Source organism: Mustela putorius, unplaced genomic scaffold, assembly GCF_011764305.1.
Source record: "Mustela putorius furo isolate JIRA1106 unplaced genomic scaffold, ASM1176430v1.1 tig00000868_pilon_pilon_pilon, whole genome shotgun sequence".
Lineage (NCBI taxonomy): Eukaryota > Metazoa > Chordata > Mammalia > Carnivora > Mustelidae > Mustela > Mustela putorius.
The window spans coordinates 2,226,758-2,252,354 of record NW_025421502.1 but is presented as its reverse complement, the minus strand read 5'-3'; the positions used below and the strand labels follow the sequence as shown (position 1 = coordinate 2,252,354).

At 38.7% G+C, this 25,597-nt stretch overlaps 1 protein-coding gene and 1 pseudogene across 22 annotated transcripts in view; both read right to left on the bottom strand.

Moving 5' to 3' along the window:
- Positions 1-3,864, bottom strand: part of CAMK2D (calcium/calmodulin dependent protein kinase II delta) — a 323,815-nt gene extending 319,951 nt beyond the window's left edge. For all 22 annotated transcript variants that reach the window (XM_013053965.2, XM_013053960.2, XM_013053958.2 and 19 more), the window contains exons 1-2: positions 3,261-3,864; positions 1,527-1,621 (exon numbers count right to left, since the gene is read on the bottom strand). In XM_013053965.2, the coding sequence (XP_012909419.1) occupies positions 1,527-1,621; positions 3,261-3,325 (160 nt within the window). In that variant the 5' untranslated portion in view covers positions 3,326-3,864. The remainder of the gene's footprint in view (positions 1-1,526; positions 1,622-3,260) is intronic.
- An 18,329-nt stretch (positions 3,865-22,193) lies between these two features.
- On the bottom strand, positions 22,194-22,682 carry LOC101690910 (annotated as a pseudogene).
- Between the last annotated feature and the right edge of the window lie 2,915 nt (positions 22,683-25,597).

The window sequence follows — 25,597 nt, the reverse complement described above, 5'->3', positions numbered from 1 at the left end:
GACTGGAGGCAGAAGAAAGGAAAATAAAATATGTGTGAGCAGAGACACGTGTATTTGCCTTTCTGATGTAGGGAGTATGAATTAGGGTAGATGAAGAGGGATGACTCTAATTAAGAAAATCAGTAAAAGTGAAGCATAAGACTGATTTGTTTTGAGAGAAAATCTAAAGCCACTGAGAGATTTCAGATAGGGGTCGTAATGCCTCCAAAAGAACTGATATCCCTACTCTTGCCAAAAGTACCTGGCACACAGAAAGAAAACATACAAGCACTGAAAGAATTACACATTTTCATTTTTTTCTTTTTAAAAACTAAAATGTCATTTACAGTTTAGCAACTCCTTTTGAGTGGGGAGAAAAGGGAAAGGGGAACATAATCAAGCATAGCGTGCTTCTCATTAGTTCTCAAGCTGTGAAGCTATCTAGTTAGTTCAGCACATAGATTTTCCTCAGAATACTGTTAAAATCGGATGGAGGAAATCACAACAAAATCTCACTCCAATGAATAAACTGAAATGCCAATCTAAACCTCAAGTTTGCTAAAAGTAGAATTTGTAACAATGGGGGTGGGAGGAGGGGCTCATGGCACAGATCAAACTCAAGGATACCAAGATACTACGAAGCAGGACTTTTTAGAAGACAAATTAAATGAGGCAATCTAACCCTAATAGGATTTCTTCTCTCATTACTTAAAAGAAACCAGGTCACCAAAATGGGCTTATACTGTGGCATTTTGTTCATTTTAATTTCATTTAAATTTCATTAAACCATAAATTCCCATGGAAATACCTCAGACACGTGCTCACAATAATTAGAATGCCTAACATTTCAGTGTAAGTACTTTCACATGAGTTCAACAAAATAGAAAGAATGCAGTGAGGTCCCTTCAAGTTTTTTTGCGTATGTCAACAGCTATTTTATGATAAGAATTATCTCTGTGGCTATAAAACGTGTAAAATACATTACAGGAGTCCATGAGAAGGCTTAATGAGGAAGACCCAGTAAAGGTCTGGAGTGCACACAGAAACATGAAAATCAAGCTGAACTTCCTAGAACATAGAAATGATAAATTTTTCCTCCCAAAGCTATTACTGTTAAATATACCTTGATGAATTAAGTTCAAGTGTAACTACAACTGAAATAAGATTCAACTGAGCTGTGACCTATTTTTCCTCTTAAAAGCAAAAGAGAATAATGACAGTTGTGAGACTTACATTTTTCCATTCCAGGGTATTTCTGAAAGTTATTTCACAGCACAGCTAAAGGCAAAATGCACTTAGTGACACTTACTTGCTTTAAAATAGAGTTATGTATGGTACTGCTCATAGACAGTTGTAATTATTTAATACTTTGTTAAAATTCTTTGTGTTCACTTACTTTTAAACTATACATACCAAGAGGCATTCAGGAAAGAAATAATCCAAAACGTAAGTCTACAGTTCAGTTAGAACTATATCTCTACACACAACAGAACCAACATCAACATGACAAATTAACATATATTGTATATGTGGTTGAAAATACCCACCCCTAGCAGAAAGCTTTTTGGTGTTGATAATTTTGGCAGCATATTCTTGTCCAGTAGGGATTTTCATACATCTTCTCACCACTGAGAAAGCCCCCCTGAAAACCAATAATTAGCATGTCATCAATATAATCAGCTCTGATATCCTTTTAAAAAATTATAGCAATCTGAGCGTTTTTATTGCATTTAGTTATTTGTAAAATATCAGTGCACTACAGTAATATCCAGAAAATGAATGATTCTTCCTGGAAACCCAAACCTTCTTTAATGTTGAAGAATAAAAGTAAATTTTATTTAACTGGGAGCACACATTATTAATCAACAAAATGAAAGGAACTGCCAATTATGATGGCTCTTGTTTGCACATGAAATTTGAAAACATTTTACAATTCACACTCACACAGCACCAAATGCTCTGAGAAAAAAAAAAAAAAAGAAAGAAAGAAAAGAGAAGAAACCCTGCAAAGAGCATGGCTGAGGAGGAGCAGCAAAAATCTGCTGCCTATTTATTTTGTTACCAAAAAAAAAAAAATTAATGTGGCTCTGAGTAAGTACATATGGCGATTGTTTTCATTAAAATATAAATCTTGGGAATATTTGTGTGGTTTAATAAATCCTGATATGGTGATTTCTCTGTGCCCTGTTTTGAGCTGGGGGAAGGGAGAGATTTGAATTAAGCTGCTCTTCCGACATATTCTCCATGTTTTAACAGCAGACAACATATAAATATATAAGGACATAATTTTCATTACATTTAAAGGATAATTACATTTTCTTGAATTCAATAAAACAACCACATATATATAAATGCACCCCTTTCATAAGTAATAGTCGGCACTAGCGATAGAGGAATTGGGTTTGGGTTGGATGCTACATAAATCAACATTCACGATTTGGCCCCTAGGTCCCTAAGCACAAGGTCCTCAGGAGGTCTCCGGTTCCCTTCCTTAAATTCTCCGAGTAGTTCTGCCAGTCGAGTATAGGAGGTCGTTTTATACAACGCTAGGCTACCCTTGGGAAGCTTTCTCTTGGTCTCCAAGTCTTTTCCGCTGTCTGTATAAATAAATCCTCCCAGAGAATGCCAAGAGGTACATGTAAATCGTAGGAAGGATGATGATGAGCGAATAATCTGGTACAAAGAATAATTGTGGATATGGGGCGGGGGGGGGGTCGAGTTCCTTTGGGTGACCCTTTTCCTGGACAGAACAACTACTGGATGCGAAATAGACTCTACGCCAAGTTGAACTTTCGGCATCAATAAATATGGCACCGTCTGTGGCAGTGAGTTCTCATCCGTACGTGGGTCGTACGGCCGACACGCCGGCTAAGCAGGAGGCATCTCTATTTACAGAAAACATGATCTATGTTGCATTTTACATGGGTTCTTGTTTCCTCTATACATACACACACACACACACGCTCGCACACTTCTCAGGATGACATCTACAACTGCAGGGATCGTAAATCCACTAAGTCTCTAGTGCAAGAGGGTGGGGGAGCGGGAGAAGGTGGGTTTAGGATTATCGGAATCGGCCACAGCCGGGGTGGAGGGTCTGTTCCCGTCTCTTGTCCCCTCCTCTTGCTAAGCCAGCACCTTTCTCAAAGCTGCCACACCACTGGCCCTCCTCCCTCTCCTCTGGTCTCCCAAACTCCCTCGCCCCACGCGGGGAGGCCGGTGGGTCGGGGGTAACGCGACCCGCCCTCTGCTGGAAAGGGGACTTGCAGATGCAGGCTTACTTTCCGAGCTCCTCGAAAAGCTGATACTCGTCCGTGAACCTGGTGCAGGTTGTGGTCGAAGCCATCCTCGGTCCCTGGCTGGGAGCGTGGCAGACAAGACTTGAACAGACGCGCGGCTTCCCCGGGACTGGCCCCGCGGCGCTGTCACCCAGGGCCGCCCTCACTTTCCTCGTCCGAAAGTAGCTCGCCCGGGAGGGAGTGTGCGCAGGGGCGGGGCGGGAGGGGAGATGACCAGAAAGGGTGGTGTGGGGTCGCCTCCCCAAGGTCCGGCGATTCTCTTCCTCCTCCTCCTCCACCGGCCCTTGCTTCCTTCTCCTCTGAGCGCTCCCCCTACCCTCTTTCCAGCCCCTCTCCCCAAATGCGGGGGGCAAACTACTCAGGAAGAAGGGGCCGGGAAATGGAAAACAGCCGGGCACGGGGCGAGAGGCAAGCAGTTGCGAAACTAGCGCACCGGGGCTGGAGGGGTAAGGGCGGAGAGGAGGGAGCCCGAGGGGGCGGAGGCCGAGTAGCTGCGAGCGGACGGCTGGAGCCCAGCTGCAGCTGTCAGCAGGCGCGGGCGCAGGGCGCGCCGGGGCTCGGCCGAGCGTGCGCGCCCGGGGCCGGCCTGCCTCCCGCGGGCACCTCGGCTGCCTGACGCTTCCCCACAAGTCCGCGCCGCCTCGAGACTGCGCGGCGAGAGAAAGAGCGATGGGGCGAAGCCTAGCCCGCCGTCCCCAGCCCTCCGCCTTCTACCCTCTCACCCCCTCCCGCCTCTTCCCACTACTCTCTCCGCCGCCAGCCCCCTTCCCTTACGAAGCCCCCTCCTCGCCGGTCCCACACCTCCCTCTAGCGACTCCCCACCCTGCGCGTTCGCGGATCTCGCTCTCCCGCCCTAGGTCTCACCCTCGGGCAAACCCGTCTAGGAAGAGACCAGGTGGGCGGAGGAGGATGTACGAGGGAGAAGCCTGGAGAGGGTTTAGGAGAACGAGGCGAGACGTCAAAATTACCCAGTTAAACTCATTATTAAGCTGCCGCCTAAACTGGGGTTTAGCGGAAAGGTGCGGGGTAAATCGTGAGCTGCCAGGGGGTACTGCCGGGGCCCGAGGAGGCCCCCGGCCCTGTTGTGGGCGCGGGGCACTAGAAACCGCTCCAAGCCGACCGGCGAGCCGCGGTGCCCCGGGTGGGAGCGTGAGGTGCGCAACCATTTCATCCCGGCGTCGCTAGGTGTTGACACAGTGGGGGCCGGATGTGGGCAATTGACTGCTTCCTTAGAAGGGTCCCAGCCTCCCACAGCCTCCCGGTGACTCTCGCCCCCCCTCCCCAGCAGAAGCCGCGCCGCCGGCTCCCAGCCCGTTTAGCGAGGGGCGACGCCCGCCTTGCGCCACGTTTCACTTCTGATATGACTGCCACCTTACTCTCCACTTCCCCCCGCCGTTTTCTAGTTTGGGTTGCTGGGTCACCGGCAACCCCCGAAGGCCTTTGCTTCGGCCATGAATGCTAGAATGAAAGCAAAAACTCCCCCCACGGAGCCACACCTTCTCTTCAGAGTAACTCCCCTGTAACCTCAGTAAGTTCTGATAGTAAGGCGGTCTCTCGCGAGATTTCCGGCTTCGGAGGCGGGGGCCGGGTGCTGAGAAGGTTGGGTGTCGGTCACGCGACCCGGTTGGGACTGACGTCACTAGCATCACATGAACACAATCTAGCCCGTTTCGTTTTGCAAAGGAGAAAAGGAAAAGGAGAGGCGGAGTGTGCTCAGCTTGTGTGATCAAAGATCTGGCTAGATAGTGACACATAACTATACTCTGTAAATGACTGTCTGCAAAGCCACTTAACAGTTCAAGAATACTTCCTATTCATTAGCATACAGTAGATAGGGGAAACAATTATGCCTTACATTTAAAATAAATCACTGATTTTAAAACAACCTCTGGGCCTTTCTTATTGTCTTCTGTCTTTAATAAACTATGTAGTTGTAAACTTAAAGGCAGAACAAAAGGGTTATGAACAGTATTTCCTTATTGTCCTTCGTTTTACAATATGGGACCCTAAAAACCTTGCAGTTCTGATAATTTGTTCACTAGCATTATATCATGGACTCAAAATTCCACAGCTGGAAGATAAAACATAACTTGAATATACGTTTTGAGAAATCGTTGCTCGCTCCCAGGGGCTGCTGTTGATTAGTAAATTACCTCGCCCAGGGTCACACATAATTGTAATTCCCTCATTTCCTCCTGAATGCCATTCCGGCAATAGTAGAGCTTTTACTGAAGTTTTCAAAATATTTACAAATTTTAACAGTTATTGTAATGAACTTGAATTTTATACATATTTTTCACACCCATAAAAAAGCAATTAGAACATTGTGTAAAATGTAATAATACAAGATGGTACCAAAAGTTATATAAAGAAAAAAACAGCTGTCTCAATATTAATAATTGAACTATAAAATTTAAAAAAGGAGATTTGGTCCATGCTTAAGATTTTAACTTAAATATTTAGCAATATGGTTCCAGGTTATAATGCAGTCATTTAATATTCTCTGAATCTAAAAATGAAACAAAAAGTAAAATTAAAACAATAAAAAAGATAATATTAAATTTTACAACTCAGGGAAAAAAGTTTTCTTAAGTATTCAAGTAATGAGGCCTACATAATTACAGTATTTATCTCAGTTATTTAAATATCAATAATTGTGAATGGTTATGATGATTATATGATGCAATGAAGGAAACATAACAGTTTTAATATTGATGTATTATTTAAAAAGAAATATGTATTTTTAACACTGCTTGCTCAATATTTGTGCTGTTTCTTCACTTATATCTTAGACTGATTGAAACGTTTATCTTATTTAAACAAATATTGACATTATTTCTGAAGTCGGGCTTTCTTAAAACAATAATCCTAAAGTTACATAGAAATTCCACTTGGATTATCATCTCTTGCCTTCTTCCTGGTCTCCTACTTCTGCCTTTGACTCCCTTCATTCTAGTTTCTTCATGGCAGGCATAATGGTCCCCTTAAAACCTCAGTCAAAATAAATCATGCCTTTGCTCAAAAACTTCTGAAGTCTTAACATCTCAATTAGACTAAAAACCAAAATTCTAAAAATGACTTACAAGGTCCTCCAAGATCTGCCCTCCACCCTGACTCCATTAGTCTTCCTACCCTCAATTTGTACCCTGGATCATTTTGCTCCAGTCACATTGGCCTCTGCTGTTCCTGGAGCATGACTTGGCATGCTCCTGATTAAGGACTTCACATTTGCTATTCTCTCTTTCCTGGAATATTCATTTCTCCTATTTCATTTTTTCCAGTATTTTCTCAAATATCACCTTATCGATGTAGCTTTCCCTAGCCACTCTATCAATTACGGCACATTTTTCAAACACGATTTCTATTTGCACTGTCTGCTTTATTTTTCCCCTTAATATCTATTACTATCTAGTATAACTATAAATTTTATTTTTTTCCTTGTTAATTGTTTATACTTCCCAACTAAAATATAAGTTCCCCAAAGGCGTTGAGTTATTGTCTACTTTGTTCACTGCTCTATTTCCAGCAACTAGATAGTAACTTCTGAGATTCTTTTCACATTTATGAATTCCTATTTATCCCATCATAAGATGGATCTTTTTTCATAGTAGTAGTGGTATTTAACTAGTTTAGGGATTACAAAAACTCATTTCAAAGCCACATTTTTCATTTCCTCACATTGACTTGTGTCTTCACAGTGAGATCTAATCATTTGAAACTTTGGCATCTGTCTATTTTTTTTTTTAAGATTTATTTATTTGACAGACAGAGATCACAAGAAGGCAGGGAGGCAGGCAGAGAGAGAGGAGGAAGCAGATTCCCTGCTGAGTAGAGAGCCCGATGCAAGGGCTCGATCCCAGCACCTTGGGATCATGACCTGAGCCAAAAGCAGAGGGTTTAACCCACTGAGCCACCCAGGAGCCCCTGGCATCTGTCTTTTATTACAATGTAAAATTTAGTAAGGCTGGTATATCTTTTAAAAAAATGGAAATTCCCTCTTCCTTTATGGACCGCAAGAAAATTTGTACTAGATCCTTTTCCTTTGATGTAAATTTTTAATGTATTTTTAAAATCCATTTCTCTGAATAAGCACTTTTAATCATGGGATACTGTGACTATGCTGACTGAAAATGATCACCTTTAGACTGAAGTTTTATTGGCATATTAATTGTCAACAACTAACTTTAACAGGCGTGAAAGTATTGGGCAGGTACAGAAACCCAGATAAAATTCTGACTTACGTTAGAGTGATCCAGAGGCTGAGAAAAGGAGCTTTAGAAAACGTGTGGGTGGGGCATCTGGGTGGTTCAGTGGGTTATCCCCTCTGCCTTCGGCTCAGGTCATGATCCCAGGGACCTGGGATCGAGCCCTGCATCGGGCTTTCTGCTTAGCCTACTTGTGATCTCTGTCAAATAAATAAATCTTAAAAAAAAAAAGAAAGACAGATGCCAAAGTTTCAAATGATTAGATCTCACTGTGAAGACACAAGTCAATGTGAGGAAATGAAAAATGTGGCTTTGAAATGAGTTTTTGTAATCCCTAACCTAGTTAAATACCACTACTACTATGAAAGAAGATCCATCTTATGATGGAAGAAGTAGGAATTCATAAATTGAAAAGAATGTCAGAAGTTACAGAATGGGAATGAAGGATTACCAGATTAAAGTTAAGGCATTTTCTTTCTTTTCTTTCTTTTTTTTTTTTAGGTTTTATTTATTTATTTGAGACATAGAATGAGAGGAGAGAGCATGAGAGGGGAGAGGTCAGAGGGAGAAGCAGACTCCCAGCCGAGTAGGGAGCCTGATGTGGGACTAGATCCTGGGACTCTAGGATCATGACCTGAGCTGAAGGCAGTTGCTTAACCAACTGAGCCACCCAGGTGCCCCTAAAGTTAAGACATTTTCTAAAATTTGAAGATCATATACAAAATAAAATACGTTGTTCAAATGTAAATGTAAAAAAATTATAAACATGTACATACTTGGTTTCTCAACTGATTTAGTTAATCACAAAAAAATTGAGATCAGCTAGTGTTATAAGCTCTTAATGTTCTATTTGCTAAGGTAGAAGAAAAGCATTCAAATTTAATCTTCTTTTAAAATGTTTTTGTTTTTGTTTTTAGGTTTTATCTACTTATTTGAGAGAGAGAAGAAAGTACCAGAGAGAGGAGTCAAAGGGAGAAGCAGACTCCCCACCAAGCAGGGAGAGCCCGATGGAGGACTGGATCCTGGAGCTGCAGGATCATGACCCAAGCTGAAGGCAGATATTAACAGACTGAGCCACCAGGTGCCCCTAAAATGTATTCTTTAATACAGGAAAAGGTAACAGCCAACAAAGGAGGCGGGGTAAAGTATGAGGAGAGGGGCTTGTGGGTAAACTAGTTGTAAGCAGAGCCCTATCATTATCTAAATTGCTAGATTTCTATCAGATGAAATCACATTAGTACCAAGACCACACAATATTTTGCTCTAAATATATTCCATCCCTTTTGTGTGTGTGTGTGTGTGTGTGTGTGTGTGTGTGTGTGTGATAGCATCAACTAACAAAAAGTGGCAAAGAGATGGAAGACAGACTGAAATGATCTCTACATACAAATACACCAGGAAAACCAAAGATAAAAGATTTCTTTTTTTCTCTTTTAGGCCATTTGCAATTAAAAATTGCAAGTGTTCAGTAGACCCGCTAAGAAAGGGCAAGTTACTAATACTTAAGTAAACAAAATGGATATTAACAATCATTGATTTTCCTTGCTACAGAGTTACAAGATAAGAAACAATGAACAGATGATACTATCTCCATAGCTCTCCAGAGTGAAGACTATCAATAATAAGTAGACTGCTTTGAGAATTTTAGCAGGTCTGTATTGTAGCCACTTTTTACTGAAGATTTAGAGGTCAAGAGGAGAAAGCAGCTTGCTGGTGGTGTTTCCAGTTAGCCTTCTCAAGGTATAATAATTTAACCACGGAAAGCCAGACACAAATATAGTACCTAGTGAGTGGATAATCTATTCACCAAACTATCCATTCATGGAAGATGAATTTTCAGATGAAAAAAATGACCTATTCATAAAACAGGAGCTCACAACAGAAAAGGTATTCTTTGTTTCATCATGTCCTGAAAGAATTAATTTTTCCCTATAAATAAACATAAATGTATAAATGAATGAGGAAATAAGGGATAGCCCCACAATGAAGAAGTAGCTTTTTTCCAATTACTTCCAAGTATATGGGTTAGCATATTTGATCCTCCACCAGGCTACCTAACACATTGCTAAAAAGAACTATAGCTGGAGATTACATTAAATACAATGCATAAACCAAAACAACTGTATTATAAAACAGTTGTTAACCATTAACAAAATAGACACACAAATTGGCTGGTGTTGAGTCTTCCTCTGTGCATGGGTAATGACTCTCACTACTGTTGCAACACTTACCCCACTGGACTGTGACTATCTGCTCTGTGGAGGCAAGAACTGTCAGTCTCCTATTGCAGTGCTGGTATAAGGCTTGTGCCATAACAGGTGCCTTAAAATACCTTTTATTTAAAAAAATACATATATAGGGGCACCTGGGTGGCTCAGTGGGTTAAGCTGCTGCCTTCAGCTCAGGTCATGATCTCAGGGTCCTGGGTTCGAGTCCCGCATCGGGCTCTCTGCTCGGCAGGGAGCCTGCTTCCTCCTGTTTCTCTCTGCCTGCCTCTCTGCCTACTTGTGATCTCTCTCCGTCAAATAAATAAATAAAATCTTTTAAAAAAATACATATATATGTTATTATCAGTGTTGGTCTCCAAAATATTAAAAATGCCCATTCTTTTATAGGGTACAATGAGTTCTTTTTCTGTCTATATATAATAGATCATTTTCAATCCTTCCATTCCTTGACTTCTCTGGATCATTCCATACAAGATTTAGAATGTTCTCCATGGGTTTCCATGTCTAACACCACATTTTCCATTCACAGCACCTCCCTGTCCCCACAGTATTTCTGTCTACATTTTTCAGGCTCATTCATGAGCTTTTTTCTCTCCACCTTTATGGTAAATGGTGTGCTTCAGCCCTCCATTCTAGGCTGCTCTTTTTCTTCTTTTACACACCCTGCACAGGCTACTTTACTAACTCATTATTTTGATTATTGCCTGTCTTAAATTTGGCTCTCCAGATATAGACCCTTAGACAAAAATATCTAGACAAGTGATTTATCGAGGCAGAGCTCTCAGAGAAAAGGATAAGGATGTGGAGGAAGCCCAACAGAAGACAACCAACCTACAAACAACAACCCAGTGTGTGACTTCAGGCGAAGTCCCAGCCTCAACTTGACCTACATGCAGTTCTAGAAGAGAGATCACATCTAGATTTTGTTCCCTTCCACACATGGGCTTTCCTATTTTGTCACCAGTCAGTCGTCCTTCACCCCTAGGTAAGGGGAAGGAGAAAGAAGGGACATAACCCCTCAAGGAGTCGAATAGGCTCTCTCCCTCACAGGCACACAGTGAGTGGGGAAGGAGAAAAATAAGAGTCTGTGAGATATTAAAATGCTAATGACTCTGAAATCTTCATCTCCAACTCTAGTCTCTCCCTGAGCTTTAGAGATGTGTTTCCAACTCCCTGTTGGAAACTTCCTCTTAGATATTCCACCTCTATGTCTGGTTTAACATGTCAAAAATTCATCTCCTATATTCCCTCTTCACTTGCACTTCTGTATCTCGGTGAAACTTGAGGGTCATCTGTAACAGTCCCTCTCCCTTACTCCAGCCAGTCACATGTCCCTATATCTCATGCCATTCCCACTGCAAATATCTTCCTTTAGGCCACCACCTTTTCTCACTTGGATTAGGGCGCTAGGTCATGGTTCTGTAGTGAATTCATACTAAAGGAATCTAATATGTCACTCCTCAGCTTATATCCTTAGAAAATAAGTCCAAAATCTTTAGTTTGCCCTATCAGGCATATCCTGGTCTGGACCCCGCTCAGTTTCATAGATTGATCTCTCTTGTCACCACCCCATACCTTGAGTCCCAGATATTTCTAGAATTATCTGTCTACTTCGTAATTCTCATCACTGGCATTCTAGACCGGAGTGTTGTCATCTCTCTATCAGTTTTCTGAGAAAAGCCTCTCAATTCCATTAACTCTTATATTAGTTTCCATCTCCTCCATGTATCTAAAAAAACTTTTGAAAACAAATTGATCCCACAATTCCTTTGCTAAAATATTTCAATCACTTTTCTAGTTATCTTGAAATGGAGACCAAAATCTTACATGTATTTTAGAATGCCCTGCATGATCTGTTTATGTCTGTTTCTTACAACTTAAGAAGACTTTCCTATTCACAAGGTTATGTATTTGCCTATATTTTCTCCTAATGCAGTTATGATTAGTATTTTAACCTGTCTAAAATTTATTGTTGTGGGGTGCATGGGTGGCTCAGTGGGTTAAGCCTCTGCCTTCAGCTCAGGTCATGATCTCAGGGTCCTGGGATCAAGGCCCATATCAGGCTCTCTGCTCAGTGGGGAGCCTGCTTCCCCTCTCTCTGTCTACTTATGATCTCTCTCTCTCTGTCAAGTAAATAAATAAAATCTTAAAAAAATAAAATAAAATAAAATTTATTGTTGTGAAAGGTATGAGGCAGTTAACTACTTTCATCTTTTTTCCCCTAAAATAGCTAGTTTTGCTAATCTTTTCCCACTTCTTGAAAAGACCTTTTAAAAAGCCATGTAGTTATTTATACATGGAATTGCTTCATTACTTTCTATGTTCTATTAATCTATTTGTTTATTCACTTTAAAAAAAATTTATCTATTTATTTGAGAAAAAGCAAGCATGATCAGAGAGAAGAGCTAGAGAAAAGCAGAAAACTCCCTGCTGAGCTAGGAGCCCAATATGGGACTGGATCCTAGGACTCTGGAATCATGACCTGAGCCAAAGGCAGACACTTAACTAACTGAACCACCCAGGTGCCCTTATTGCCTTATCTGTTCTAAAACTCCTCTCAATTCAGGTGGCTTTAGAGGAGGGTAGCATTTCGCTCATCTTTCTTCATTTTCAAACTTAACTTAAAAAAAAATCAATGGTTTAAATTATCTTTGCTAAAAGTCAAAGATTGTTTTTTCTTCATGAAGGGGTCAATGTCAAGGCTTTGGTATATCAACTAGGCAAAACAAACTCAAATCAGAACAGATTTTAAAATGTTTCCTTACTCATTTTATTATCACCAAATCCTATATAATTATAGTAAATTATTTGCATGACAGATTTAGATAATTTGTTATGATTTATTATAATTTGTTATTCAAACACTATTTATTAATTTTCTAGATTACCAAGGCCTCTAATATTTCTCAACTCTCTGTTCTTTACTTCTCAGAAGCTGGTTATAGACATGCCCATTCATTCCTTTAAAATATAGAAAGAGAAGTGGCTTTAAATTTTTATTTGGTCAGTAAGATAATATATGTGGTTAAACCTATCCACCAGAATCTGTTCTATCCTTCTAAAAAAAAAAAAAATAGGGCTGGAGCAGAGCATATAGGTAGAAAACACCTACCAGACTTTTCTTTTCTTTTCTTTTTTTTAAATATTTTTATTTATTTATTTGACAGAGATCACAGGTAGGCAGAGAGGCAGGCAGAGAGAGAGGAGGAAGCAGGCTCCCCGCCAAGCAGAGAGCCCGATGTGGGACTCGATCCCAGGACCCCGGGATCATGACCTGAGCCGAAGGCAGAGGCCTTAACCCACTGAGCCATCCAGGTGCCCCTACCAGACTTTTCTATGTCCAGATTAAATTCTTGGCAATGTGAACAGAAATGATGTATACCACTTCAGGTTTTGCATTCTCCCTAGCTCCCAGCCCTCCAAAACAACTCCCCATGCATGCTCCTTAATGTCCTTCACATTTCCTGAATGACTGGGATGGCATATCCCAAGATAATCTTCTAAGGGTCATGTTGAAGATAGCAGACCCACTGTCAGCCCGGGTCCCTGAAAGATTTCATGAGAGCAGAGCTTCTAGGGCTGCCTGGGTGGCTCAGTCAGTTAAGTGTCTACCTTCTATTGTGGACATCCATGATCCCAGGATTCTGGGATCAAGCCTCACATTGAGCTCTTTGCTCAGCAGATTTTTAGAGGTCCTAGAAGCTCCAGCAATACCACTGCAAAGGGCCAGGCACATTTTTCTCTAAAACTTTCCCATTTTCATGTTTTCCTTTTTTTTTAAAGAATTTATTTATTTATTTATTTATTTATTTGACACAGAGAGAGTGAGAGAGAGAGAGACAGCGAGAGACAGAACACAAGCAGGGGAAGTGGGAGAGGGAGAAGTAGGCTCCCCACGGAGCAGGATGCCTAATGCGGGGCTCCACTCCAGGACACTGGGATTATGACCTGAGCCAAAGGCAGACACTTACGGACTGAATCACCCGGGCCTCCCTTTAATGTTTTTCTATTTCATTTCTTACTCCAAGAAAGAAAAAAATAGCTTCAATTAATGTCTTCTTTGTAAGCAACACTTTTTTCCACAACTACTTGGTTTATTCAACAAAGAAGTTCTGCCCTCAAATTAAGAGTTTAAAGGTGTTTTTGGAGGCAGAGGCAATTAAGCTGGGTGGGTTATCAAAGTATGTGGAAAACAAAGAACTTCTTTCTGCAGCCCACATGTGAATGTTGCCATTAATTTTGAAACATTTATTGTATAAATTGTGTGTTCAAATATTACACCATGTATTCTGAGGACAGAATATAGAGCTAAATAAATAGTGTCACGACTATTTGTGAGGTAAGCATTAAACCAATTATTTAAATATTATAACTATTTAAATATATTTATATTATTAAATATATGAAATTATTAAATATTTAAATCATTACTTATTAATTACATTAAAATGTAAATAGTATAAAGGAAGAATATAGGGAGCTATGAGAATGTATTTGTCTGGTGGAGTAGGCAAAGAAGGTTTTTCTGAGGGTGGATGAGCAAATGAGAGCTGAAAAATAAGTAGAAATTAACTAGATTAAAAAGAAAAAAATCAGAGAAAGACTGGGCACCCGGCTGGCTCAACTAGAAGAGCATGTGACTCTTGATCTCAGGTTGTGAGTTCGAGCTCCATGTTTGGTGTTGAGATTACTTTTTAAAAATAAAATCTTTAAAAAAAAAAAAGTACAGGTTAGCTCTTTCTAGTAGATAGAACATGGCAAATTCAAGGAACCAAAGGAGGTCTTCCTTGGATAGCATGCAATAAACCAAAGAGGCTGTAGGGATGGGTCTGTAAGCCTCACAAGGAACTTAAAACTATATGAAAAACAGTATCGAAGGGGTGCCTGTGTCGCTCAGTTGGTTAAGTGTCCAACTCTTGATCTTAGCTCCGGTCTTGATCTCAGGGTCGTGAGTATAAGGCCCACATTGGGCTCCACACTAGGTTTAGAACCTACTCAAAAAAAAAAAAAAAAAAACAAACAAAGAAAAAAGAAAAATGGAAACACTGCAAGGATTTTAAAATGCATGCATCCCATAATTCAGTCTGGTTGCCTTGTGGAAAATGAATGCTGGCAATCTAAAGCCATCAGCTAGAAGGCAATGTAAGAAAAAGTGATAGCGTGGATTTAGGCAGTAGTGGTGAAAATAGAGATAATTGAATATTTAAAATATACTTGTAAATTTAATATTAAAGTGATTAAAAAACACATTGAAAATTGAGACCATCTGTGTTAATAAGAATTAGATAAAACTCTAGACTATCTGTGTTAGCATGACTTAGATTTTGTTTTTTTTGTTGTTGCTTTTAGGGAAACTGCCCAGGAAGCATAATACTATAAATCAATAAATAACTTCACTGTTTGCTTCAGGGTAATTCCTTCAGATCAAGTTATCAGAGAGAGTAATCTGCTCACCTGCTAAATAACATATTCATCAGTTTAGTTAGCAAGAGTTACTTTACAATACCTGCTAATTTCAAGCTCTTATATCATGGACTTCATCTAATTCTCCGTTTCTCTTCTTGGAAGACTTCTTTAAATATCTTGAGGCGAGGCCCCAAGTCCTATGCATATCTCATCTCTGACTTTTTTATTCTGAAACATTACTTCGTATTCTCCCTCTTGTAATGAGGTGGTAATGTATTAACAGGTTGTCTAAAGATAATCTGGAGGAGTTCAACAATGGAAACTCAAGAAGCTCTTTCAAATACCAGCAAGTCGTACAATAAAATATATGCAGCTATCATTGCATCAAATCGTGCTTTGCAAAGTTCTGGCATGGAGAAATGTCACAATATGTTAACTAAAAATTCAAGTAACTGAAGAGTCTATTTTAATCCCAATTTAGTTTTGTATAGCTTAATCTCAGTTTTATATTTGGTTTATGTTTGTTATTTGGATGGATGGATGGATAGAAAGAGAGCTAAGTGAGAGATGAGAGATAGATAAAATTCTCAAACTTCAAACAATTTCCTAAATTTTAACTGTGAATATCTTTGGAGGTAGGTGTATGAATTATTTCTTTCCAGTGTTTTTGGTTTTTCCTTCACTGAATACCTTTTATGTGTGTACTAAAAACAATGAATGTTCTTAAGAGGCAAAACTTTTGAATTTGAGTGGGGTTATGGACACTGGGGAGGGTATGTGCTTTGGTGAGTGCTGTGGAGTGTGTAAACCTGGCAATTCACAGACCTGTACCCCTGGGGATAAAAATATATGTTTATAAAAAATTAAAAATTAAAAAAACACCTTTTGAATTTGCATATATTTGAGAATTAGAATGTACATTCCATAATCAAAAAGAAGCTTAGTATTTATCAATTCTGTGGTTTCTTCCTGGAGATTTCCTTGTTTGGTGTTGGGGGAAAAAAGGATGGAGGAATAGTAGTGAATATTCTTTGCATGTCAGTTTCCCAGTAATCATGTAATCAACAGGACACTTTTCATCCCATGGAATGAGAAAACTGGAGCATTTAATGTTTAAATGTAGAAATAAGGACCACTTCAAGTTTTATACTCAAGTTTTAGACTAAGCTTATAATAATAGGTCATATTTTTTGAGTGTTTGCTTATGATTCACAACCCTCTGAGATAGTTTTCTACTACAGAGCCACAAAAGGTGTACTTGAAATTACTATATATTATCTTCCATATTTTTATTCATTTTAAATGCCACTGCTAGATACTCATAGATACACTTTATTTTTTTCAAATGGGTAAGTCTGAAAATATTTAGCTAATTAAGTTTGTCTGCTCTTTGAGGGGATAATCAGTGTGGAGTAAACACATGGACTACTGAAGCCATGTCTTCAGGAGTGAATTTCCTACTTTGATATTTAGCTACACTAAGGCCTAAGTGGGTAAATAATATTAGCCAATTAGCAACTGCTTTTCTAGAGAGATAGATGACTCATTTTCTAAACATATTGCTTATGTAACTATCACCTCTTCCTACAGAGGTTTAGCTGAATACACCCTTCCTCTCTTTTGTAGGCCTTGTCCAATTTTTATTTCTCCCTGGCTCTGGTACTTTCGTTCCTCAACTTAGTTTCTTACTTCATCTACAGACTAATCCAGGTTAGGATCTGCAAATGTGACTAAGTGATAAGGGGGAAAGTTATTAATAAACTCCTAAGCCCTCAATGGATATTTCAGTGACTAGAGGCAAGCCCTATGCCTTAACATTCCCAGCACACCTCATTTGCTCAGCATATTTCTGTGCTCTACTCCCTGAATTTCAAACCAGGCTCTTCCAACAGGCTGGCAAAGCCAGATTCCAAGTGGTCCTCAGAAATATAAAAGAAGGGGGTGCCTGGGTGGCTCAGTGGTTAAGTGTTTGCTCCCTGCTTCCTCCTTCCCCACTCCCCCTGCTTGTGTTCCTTCTCTTGCTGTGTCTCTCTGTCAAATAAATAGACACAATCTTAAAAGAAAGAAAGAAAGAAAAAAAGAAAGAAAGAAATGTAAAAGAAGGAACTCATTCAGATGGGTTCTATCAAAATCTACCACTGTCATCTGTTTAAGTCTGTGCATTCTCATTTCCATCCCTCTTGCCAGTCTGAGAATCCTACTACTAACCAGGGACTCCCAATGACCAAATCCAGGCAACTTGACTCAAGGCTCATCCTCATGAGAATCTGTGGGAATCTGCATAGCCCATTACCACCTTCTCTTAAAATGAGTCTTCCTTTGACTTCCTCAATTCCAGTTCTTCTGGTTTTCCTACTGCTAAGAATTATTCCTACATTATTCATATTTCTGTCTTGTTCTTCTTCCTTCCCCTTTTCTTTAAATTTAGGCCTTTCCCACTGCTTTGGAGTGGATAACACTGCCAAAATCCTTGCCTACTGGCTCCATATAGATAACTCCCACATCATAACCCCTAGCCTCTATAGCCCTCCAGAGTTGCTCATTCTTCTATTGCACTTCCTGTTTTGGTCCACAGTGTATCCTTTCCAAACTCCCAATCTCTGTTAATGGTATCATTTCCCCACTTGTTCAAATTCAATCCTTAGACTAATGTTTGATCTCTTCCTTGTATTCCCTATTTCCTGTAGATACTATAGGAAACCTGTAGATTCTATATTTAAAATATCTGCATTAAGACTACCTTTTGGGGAAAAAAAGCTACCCATAGGATTTACTTCTTCCTACTTATATGTCATCATCACAGAGGGAGTCTATTAGCATGGTGTTCAGTGACTGCAATGGTCTTCTGAGTATTTCACCTAGGGAGCCTTCTCCTCCAAATCACCAGCCGACTTCTCTAGTCTTCTATGATGCCCACTAGTCACCTTCTATATTAAAAATGAAACCAAGTTAAAAATGGAGAACCTAAATTATCAGGCTCATCTGTAATCCCCTCATAGTGACTATTATTTATTTTGCATCTACTATGTGCCAAACACCTTGTTAACCCCTTTACATATATTTATATTTTTAATCTTTTCAGAAACTGTGGAAAGTAAGGCTTATTATACTTGTTGGACATTTGAGCAAACAAGATTCAATTAGCAGTATGTTTGCTTTTGTAATTTCACATGTACTAGAAGGCAGATAGCACTATCATTTGATCCAGGTCTCTAGGATTCCAAAGCTTTTTCTAAGACTTTAACATCTGTACAAATATGCATAAATTAGACAATCACTGGATGAAAATTTTTATTTTATATGTGATTATATGTCAGAAAAAAATTATAAATTATTCAGTGAAGTTAAGAAACTTGATCTCAGGATTTTTGTTGATGTAGGATGAGATTACGTATAAGTACAAGGAAAAAAAGTACTGATACTTTAACCTATTCTAAATTTCTTGGTCAGATTCAAGAAATGGTAATTTCTCTGATGGCCAAGTATGTATTTATACCCAAACTATGATTGTCAAGAAGGAAAACAATGGTAGGGGGATTTTCTGGATGATACTGTGTGAAATGGAAGCTTCAACAGATGATTCTACACAAGATGTCTGTAGTGAACTGTGTGTTAGAGTGAGTTTGCCTCTCATATAAAATGGTAGAAAGACAATGAAAAAACAGCTTCCTATATCTTCACCCGGAGGAAGGTAAATGTCTATGAAAATGGCTCTGTGAAGACTTGAGATCCCACAGTTTATGAAAAAAGCAGAGTCTCCCCCCACAACAATCATAAAAACAGAACAAAATAGAACAAAACAAAAAGCTTTGGTAAGATGTAAGCCACTGCCCAGAGAGGTCTTAGTAACACATTAAGTGGTTCCATTCTTGTTCCTATTTATTCCAGTGTTTCTTTCTTTCATGTCATTAAGCTGTTTTTGTATAAAACATTCTGATTCCTTCTTTTTACTGCCTCTCTAATTCTATGTTTATAAATTGTTCCCAAAAAAGAAAAGGCATCTATATCAAACAACACAGCTTATGGTCCAGCCTGAGGAGCTCATTATTCACAGGAAGTGAATGAAAATGAAATTCATTCTGGATGCAGTTAAGGCAAACCTTTTTGTTCACGGCAGGATTTGTCAGCCTCTGAAACCAAGATCAAACCAGAAGTGAAATGAATGCATGTTGCTATATTCAAATGTCAATTCAACATAGATTATTGCCAGAATCTTATCAGAATCTGCCAGTGATTCTTAACATTACTTTAAAGCCAATATTTATGTAACTAATTACAATATTTTGTTTTCAAGTGTCAGGAATGAACATGATCTACCTTAAGCAAAATGGAGGGAAATGGAGGAATTTCTTATAAATATTCAAGAGAATTTTTACAAAACACAATGACAGAAAGAAACCTTTGTCTCAAGGAGGTTTAGAATTTAGAAACAGAAAAACATCATAGTACCAGCAGTAGCCTTATGTCACCTGCCATTTACACTTCTTTCTGTGCTCTACTCTTTTATTTTGCAAGGCATAAAATGGCAAGGCAATTCCATAAGATTGTGCAGGTTGTTCACTATACAAGGGTGCCCAGCCAAGAGAGTCAAAATACAATCTGGCTCTGCTAGCCAAGCTGTGAATCCTCAGGGTCAAGTTGTCCTAGAAAGGGTGACTTTTTCTGGTTTCTGAAAAGCAGCATATGGGCAAGTAGAGATCCTATCAAATGGCCATGGTTTTGCATATATCAGGTCTAGCCACACAAAGAAATTTAATATTGTTCAAGCTCTGAATCCCTGGAGAAGAGATTTTGATTGACAGTGATTCCCACTCCTGGTTCAATTAGCTATGACTCAGAAATTAGGATATGTTTTTTAAAAATTGTGAATTGGTTAGACATTGGTAGGTAAGGCATTTATTCACAATTCCTAGAATTTTTATATTTCAGACTGTCCACTAACCTTTAACTCTTAGAGATCTCCTAAGCGCCAATTACTCAATAAATTTATATTGGAATGGAAATTGTGCCAAGAGCAGCAGAAACTCTCTAGATTTGGAAGGAGAACTAGTTCTTTTTCTCTCTCCATATTCATAAGATTGTTTATGTACTAACCTTGCATTTCTAGTGGACTGGAGATACACTTTGTTTTTTCAATTAAAATATAAGGGATTATTGTTGAAATATTTATTTTGCATTTTCTTCCAAAATAAGTTTTATCTCCTTTTATGGTTACCAGATTTAGCAAATAAGAATATAAGGTACCCAGTTAAATTTGAATTTCAGATAAATAATGAATAATTATTTAATATATGTTTAACCTATGTAATATTTGGGACTTAGATATTCTTAAAAAATTATTACATGAGACATACACTAAGTATTCATTGCTTATCCAAAACAAATTAGAGGGCAACTATGCTTACCACTATACCACCAAAGCTGTACTGTTTGAAACAAACTGAATTGCACTTCTTTTATTTTATTTGGCAAACTTGCTTCCTTTTTATTATAAGTTGAACCCTGCAGAACTACTTTTAAACATTTCTAGATCTAAGTTTGGCAGAGGTATGAAATCAAGGAAATAAAAACAGATGTATATCCTTATATATAAAGGACATTAAAGCTTGGGTTTATGATTTTACTCACCTGGTCTATATGAATAAAAGGTTTATGTTTTCTTTTGTAGAAGAAAATGAATGAAGACTATGTTGTATTATTTTCATAGTAATATATACATACTTAATCACACAATGGAACAAGGATATTTTATAAGTAAAACGTAACCAGCTACATAGCACATAATTTCATCAGAAAGTTAGTTTACTTTTTTAGATTTGAAAGAAGTAAGATATTCTACATTAATATTGTCACATCTCTTTTTATTTTTCATTTCTATTTTAAATATTTGTAATAGTCCTAGATTGACTCTATGTAATCACTGCCATTATTTATAATTAGTTATTTAAAAAAAAACACACACACACACCTAATGTTGCCTTAGTCCTTGAGATTTAGCCTTACTTAAAAAAAAAAAATGGCACACAGTATCTGTGTTAAAGTTAGAAACAAAACCCATACAGTTTTGCAACAGGGTAACCACCTTATCAAGCTATATACAACTTAAAAAGTTGGAATAATTATTATTTAGGTAGACATAAAGTGCACCTGAATTTAGACTTAATTAGATAATCTCAGTAAGAGTACCATTTTTGTAAGAAATTTGAGAAATATGTTAGGTTTCCTTTATCACTCAAAAGTAGCACCACCACGATTATTTTGTTGATTTCATGACCACTTTTCTGCTCCATGCAGTATGCTAATTAAGGTATACATTTTAAGCTTGTTTCCTTTTCATAATTCCTATAAGATTCATATTTTGATCTAGATATCAGTAGAACCTGATATCTAGAAACATTTATTAATTCCTCTAAGCCATGCATATAATAAGTAGTCACATTTGCTCCTAAAGCCTATATTATATGCTATAATAAAAAATTAAATATATTAAATATTAATAAAAAATTAAATATAGTTAAAAGATATGACCCAAACGCAAGGCAGGAATTATTGACAATTTTATTTTGGTTTCTCAATTTTTTTTTTATTAAGAGTAAAGATAGGTACATGATTTTAAGAATTAACACTGGTTTTCACAACTCTTTTTTTGATATAATAAATTATTCAGCTTGAACTTGAACATGATACACTGTTTGGCAGACAAAGATAATGGTCTGTCATTTTATGGTGGAAATGTTTTTGGAAGGTGTAGTATTTTTTATCTTTGAGGAAGTCTTAGAATGAGCAACATGGTATTGACCACAAGAAGGCTTGAAATTTGCAGTCCTTGTTAATAATGTAGAAGTGCTGATAGATAATTTTTGTCTTAGTTTGAGTGCATTTTATTTTTAGACAACCTATATGATGTGTTTTTTCCCCTTAAAATAATGCCTCTGCTCTAAGTAAATCAAGCCCCAAATTAACGAAAAGCTCAAGATGGCTTCAGTCTCATTTGTCTTAAGTCCTGGTGTTGTACAGATGAAAAGCAACAGTCATTATGACAACAGGTGATAAATCCAAAGTAACAGCCAAATTGGTTAACATTTTTCCATTTCTAAGCCGTCCTTAAGAAAATCATAGACCGGGTCACACTAGCCTCACAGTAGTCCAGTCAAGCAGCCATGTCATCTGGATTCATTTTACTAGCAATTAATTAGCAAGAAAGTGCTGGGTTTGTTCTTCAGCCCCTGTCATAAAAGGTTTTGCTCTTTTTGGTCTCTGTTCTCCAAGTCTGCCTCTGGTTATGTTCGTGTAATCTTTGAGGTGCTTGTAGGCTTCTTTTGTGAAGCTGGTTTTCCCTCCAGGGATGGTTCATGACAATATCAACAACAGTGACAACTGTGCTTTTGCTACCTTTGCCCTCGGGGTCTTCACGGGTGGCATTTTCACCAATGATCTAGTCATCAGTGTTACCCACTGTTCTACTGACCATCTTCCCCTCCACCTCCAGGCATAGGATCTGGGATCTCCCAGATCTTATGGATGTTGAAGAACATATCATCATGGCTGATGAGGCCCTGGCAGATGACTATGAGGGCACTTGAAAGAAGCAAGGGCAATGCTGGTTTAGCAGGAACCCAGAACTCTCTCCAAGTGTGGTGCAGCAGGAGCAGGGCTCAAGTGGAAGCTAGTAGAGAGCAAAAAACTGGATAGACATTGCACTAAAGGCTTCTGGTAAATTGTGAAAAGGGAAATAGATACACTGACTATGGATCTCCTATGACTAACAAATGTTAAAATTAATTTTAATGTTTGTTGGAATCTTTACTTCTAAACAATTGTACCATTAGGATGGTTATTAAACATTTATTATTTATAAATTTCCCAGATAATCTTAATGAAATTGGAATATAATGTAATTGAAGTGAAGTATTACAGTTAACAATAAGGATAGGGAGAGGCCAATAAATACCTACTGGGAAGAGAAACAAATAAAAGACTGGGAGAGATTGCCTGGAGAAAAGGAAAGAAAAGATGACAAATGAGCAAGGACAATTAACAAAGAAAAAAAATGAGTATTCTTCCCTTGGACTGGCATGCATTTAGCAATGTGAAGCCTGGGATTGAGAGATGGGTCTAGATAATAATCATAATTATAAAAGCAACATTTATTGAATTTTTACTGTGTGCTAGGATTCTACTAAAACATTTTTGTATAGTAACTCATTGAAACATCACAAAAACCTCATGATATTTGTTCTATTTTTTTTATTATTCTACAAATAAAGGAACAGAGACTTTCTCCATAGTCTCTTGCCCCACCCCCCGTAAAAATTCAATAAAGGACGCAGTAGATATAAAGCAGCTTTCCTAAAGCAGACTTAGATTTAGGTTTATTAAATTCAAAATCCAGGACAAAGCAATGATTTCAGATGAGGATGTATCTTTCATGAGCTTTCGGAGAACTGAGGTCAGTGCATTTAATAGTATCTGATAGTAGGAAGCTAAATGTAATTTAAAAATATCTGACAATTTGGGGCGCCTGGGTGGCTCAGTGGGTTAGGGCCTCTGCCTTCGGCTCAGGTCATGATCCCAGCGTCCTGGGACGAGCCCCACATCGGGCTCTCTGCTCTGCAGGGAGCCTGCTTCCTCCTCTCTCTCTCTCTCTCTGCCTGCCTCTCTGATCTCTGTCTATCAAATAAATAAATAAAATCTTTAAAAAAAATCTGACAATTAGAAGTTGGGAAATTGCACATGGTCCAAAATCTTGTATGGGGGACCAGGGTGAGAGAGAATGTTAGTATAGTGTTAGATGGCTAGATATTTAAAGGCTGATCTTGCCATAGATTCTTAATGACTTTAAGTGGTAAAACAAGGCAAGACACAATAGGAAACAAATGTCTGATACACTAAGTATGCATAGCAATTTCTGGCAATTAAAGTTTTGGTCCAGCTAGTGGTAAGGAAATCCTGCATTTTGGGACTCTCTGAAGAGCTGAAAAAGTAGTTGTGAAGGGTCATGCCACTGACACATGGAATATTACCTAGAGGGAACACTACGTGAAAGTGTACTTATAATGGTTTTAAACATAAACATGCTCAAAGTTGTAAAACACCATAATTAGTAAATATACCTAGGAAAAAGATTTCACATAGGAAGTGACAGATGAAGACATTAAATAGCCACTGTTTGGGGCAAGATGTTGTTCATGGGTGACTCCAATAAGCATGATTATGTAATATTCTTTAGGAGTATTTAGCCACTTGAATGCAGGATAGATTAATGCATCCAACAGATAGGTGGATTTGAGCAGCAGAGCTTAGGTTTTGGCAGGAAAGATTGCTTGAGGGAAAAAGGAAAAAGGGAGTTAAAGACATTCATTTGAGAAATAATTATAGGGCAGAATTGTGAAAAACAAGCCGGATAATATGACATGTTTAGACATGGGGTTATGATGAATAAAAATGGATTATAGGGTCAAAGAATCAGTGGTCATGATAAGCTGGTGAATTACATGAGTGGAGTCCTAGAGGGAATAGACTGACAGAACAGGAGATGACAATCAAAATGAGATGTTTGAAGGTATGACATATAGGTCATGGAGAAAGAATGGAAAAAAAGATTATCAGAGCTAATGAAAGAAAAGAATTTAAAGGCCAAGGTGATAGTTGGATCGTCTAGCTGGGTTTTGAAGTAGATAACCATAATGGCAGGAAAAGTATCAATGAGTGAAGAACAATGACTCAGAGGTCCATATGTGGCCTAAGAAGGAAGGATATAGGGTGGTGCAGTATGAGAATGTATGTTTCAAAAGACATGAGAGTTTCACAGGGAGAAAGGAGTGTTTGGAAGTAAGAACAGGAAGCAGAAAGGACCCTACCTCAAGCTCCAGGCCTGTATAGTACTTAAGCATGAGAGGAAAAAATAAAAACAAATCCTTCACTTTAAGGGTCCAGGAAAGCAGTGTTTTCAGGAACCAAGTTAAATATCAGCAAAAATCTGAAGAACATGTTCGTTGAAGACATTAAGGAAGGAGAGGACTTTTCTGTTGTCAGGAAACAAGTTTGAGTGAAAGGGCTTGGATAGCCAAGAGTGTGGGAGATATGGTCAGATCCGTAAAGGCTGGGAACAGGGTGCAGAGGAACATCTGTGTGAAACTGGGTCATCTGGGAACCTCGGACTTCTCGTGGTGATACAGGAGAGCTGGTGTTGAGGCATGATGGGATTTGTTTCAGAAGCCACAGGACAGTGATTAAAGGTCATGTGGTGGCTGGTCTTGCCTGCAGCTGGAGGCGGGATGGTGGTGAGGAAATAGTCTCATCCCAGAGGCTTTAGAGCAGAGGTATCTAGAAATCTTGGGTCTAGTATTTCTGGTGAAAGAGCAGCAATTCAGTGACCTTTGCTTCCCATTAAGGCCGTCTCTACTAAGTAATTTTATTTATTGGGAAAATTCCTGCCGAATCTCGAAGCCCAAAAGTCCCCTGCTCTGTGAACCCTTTC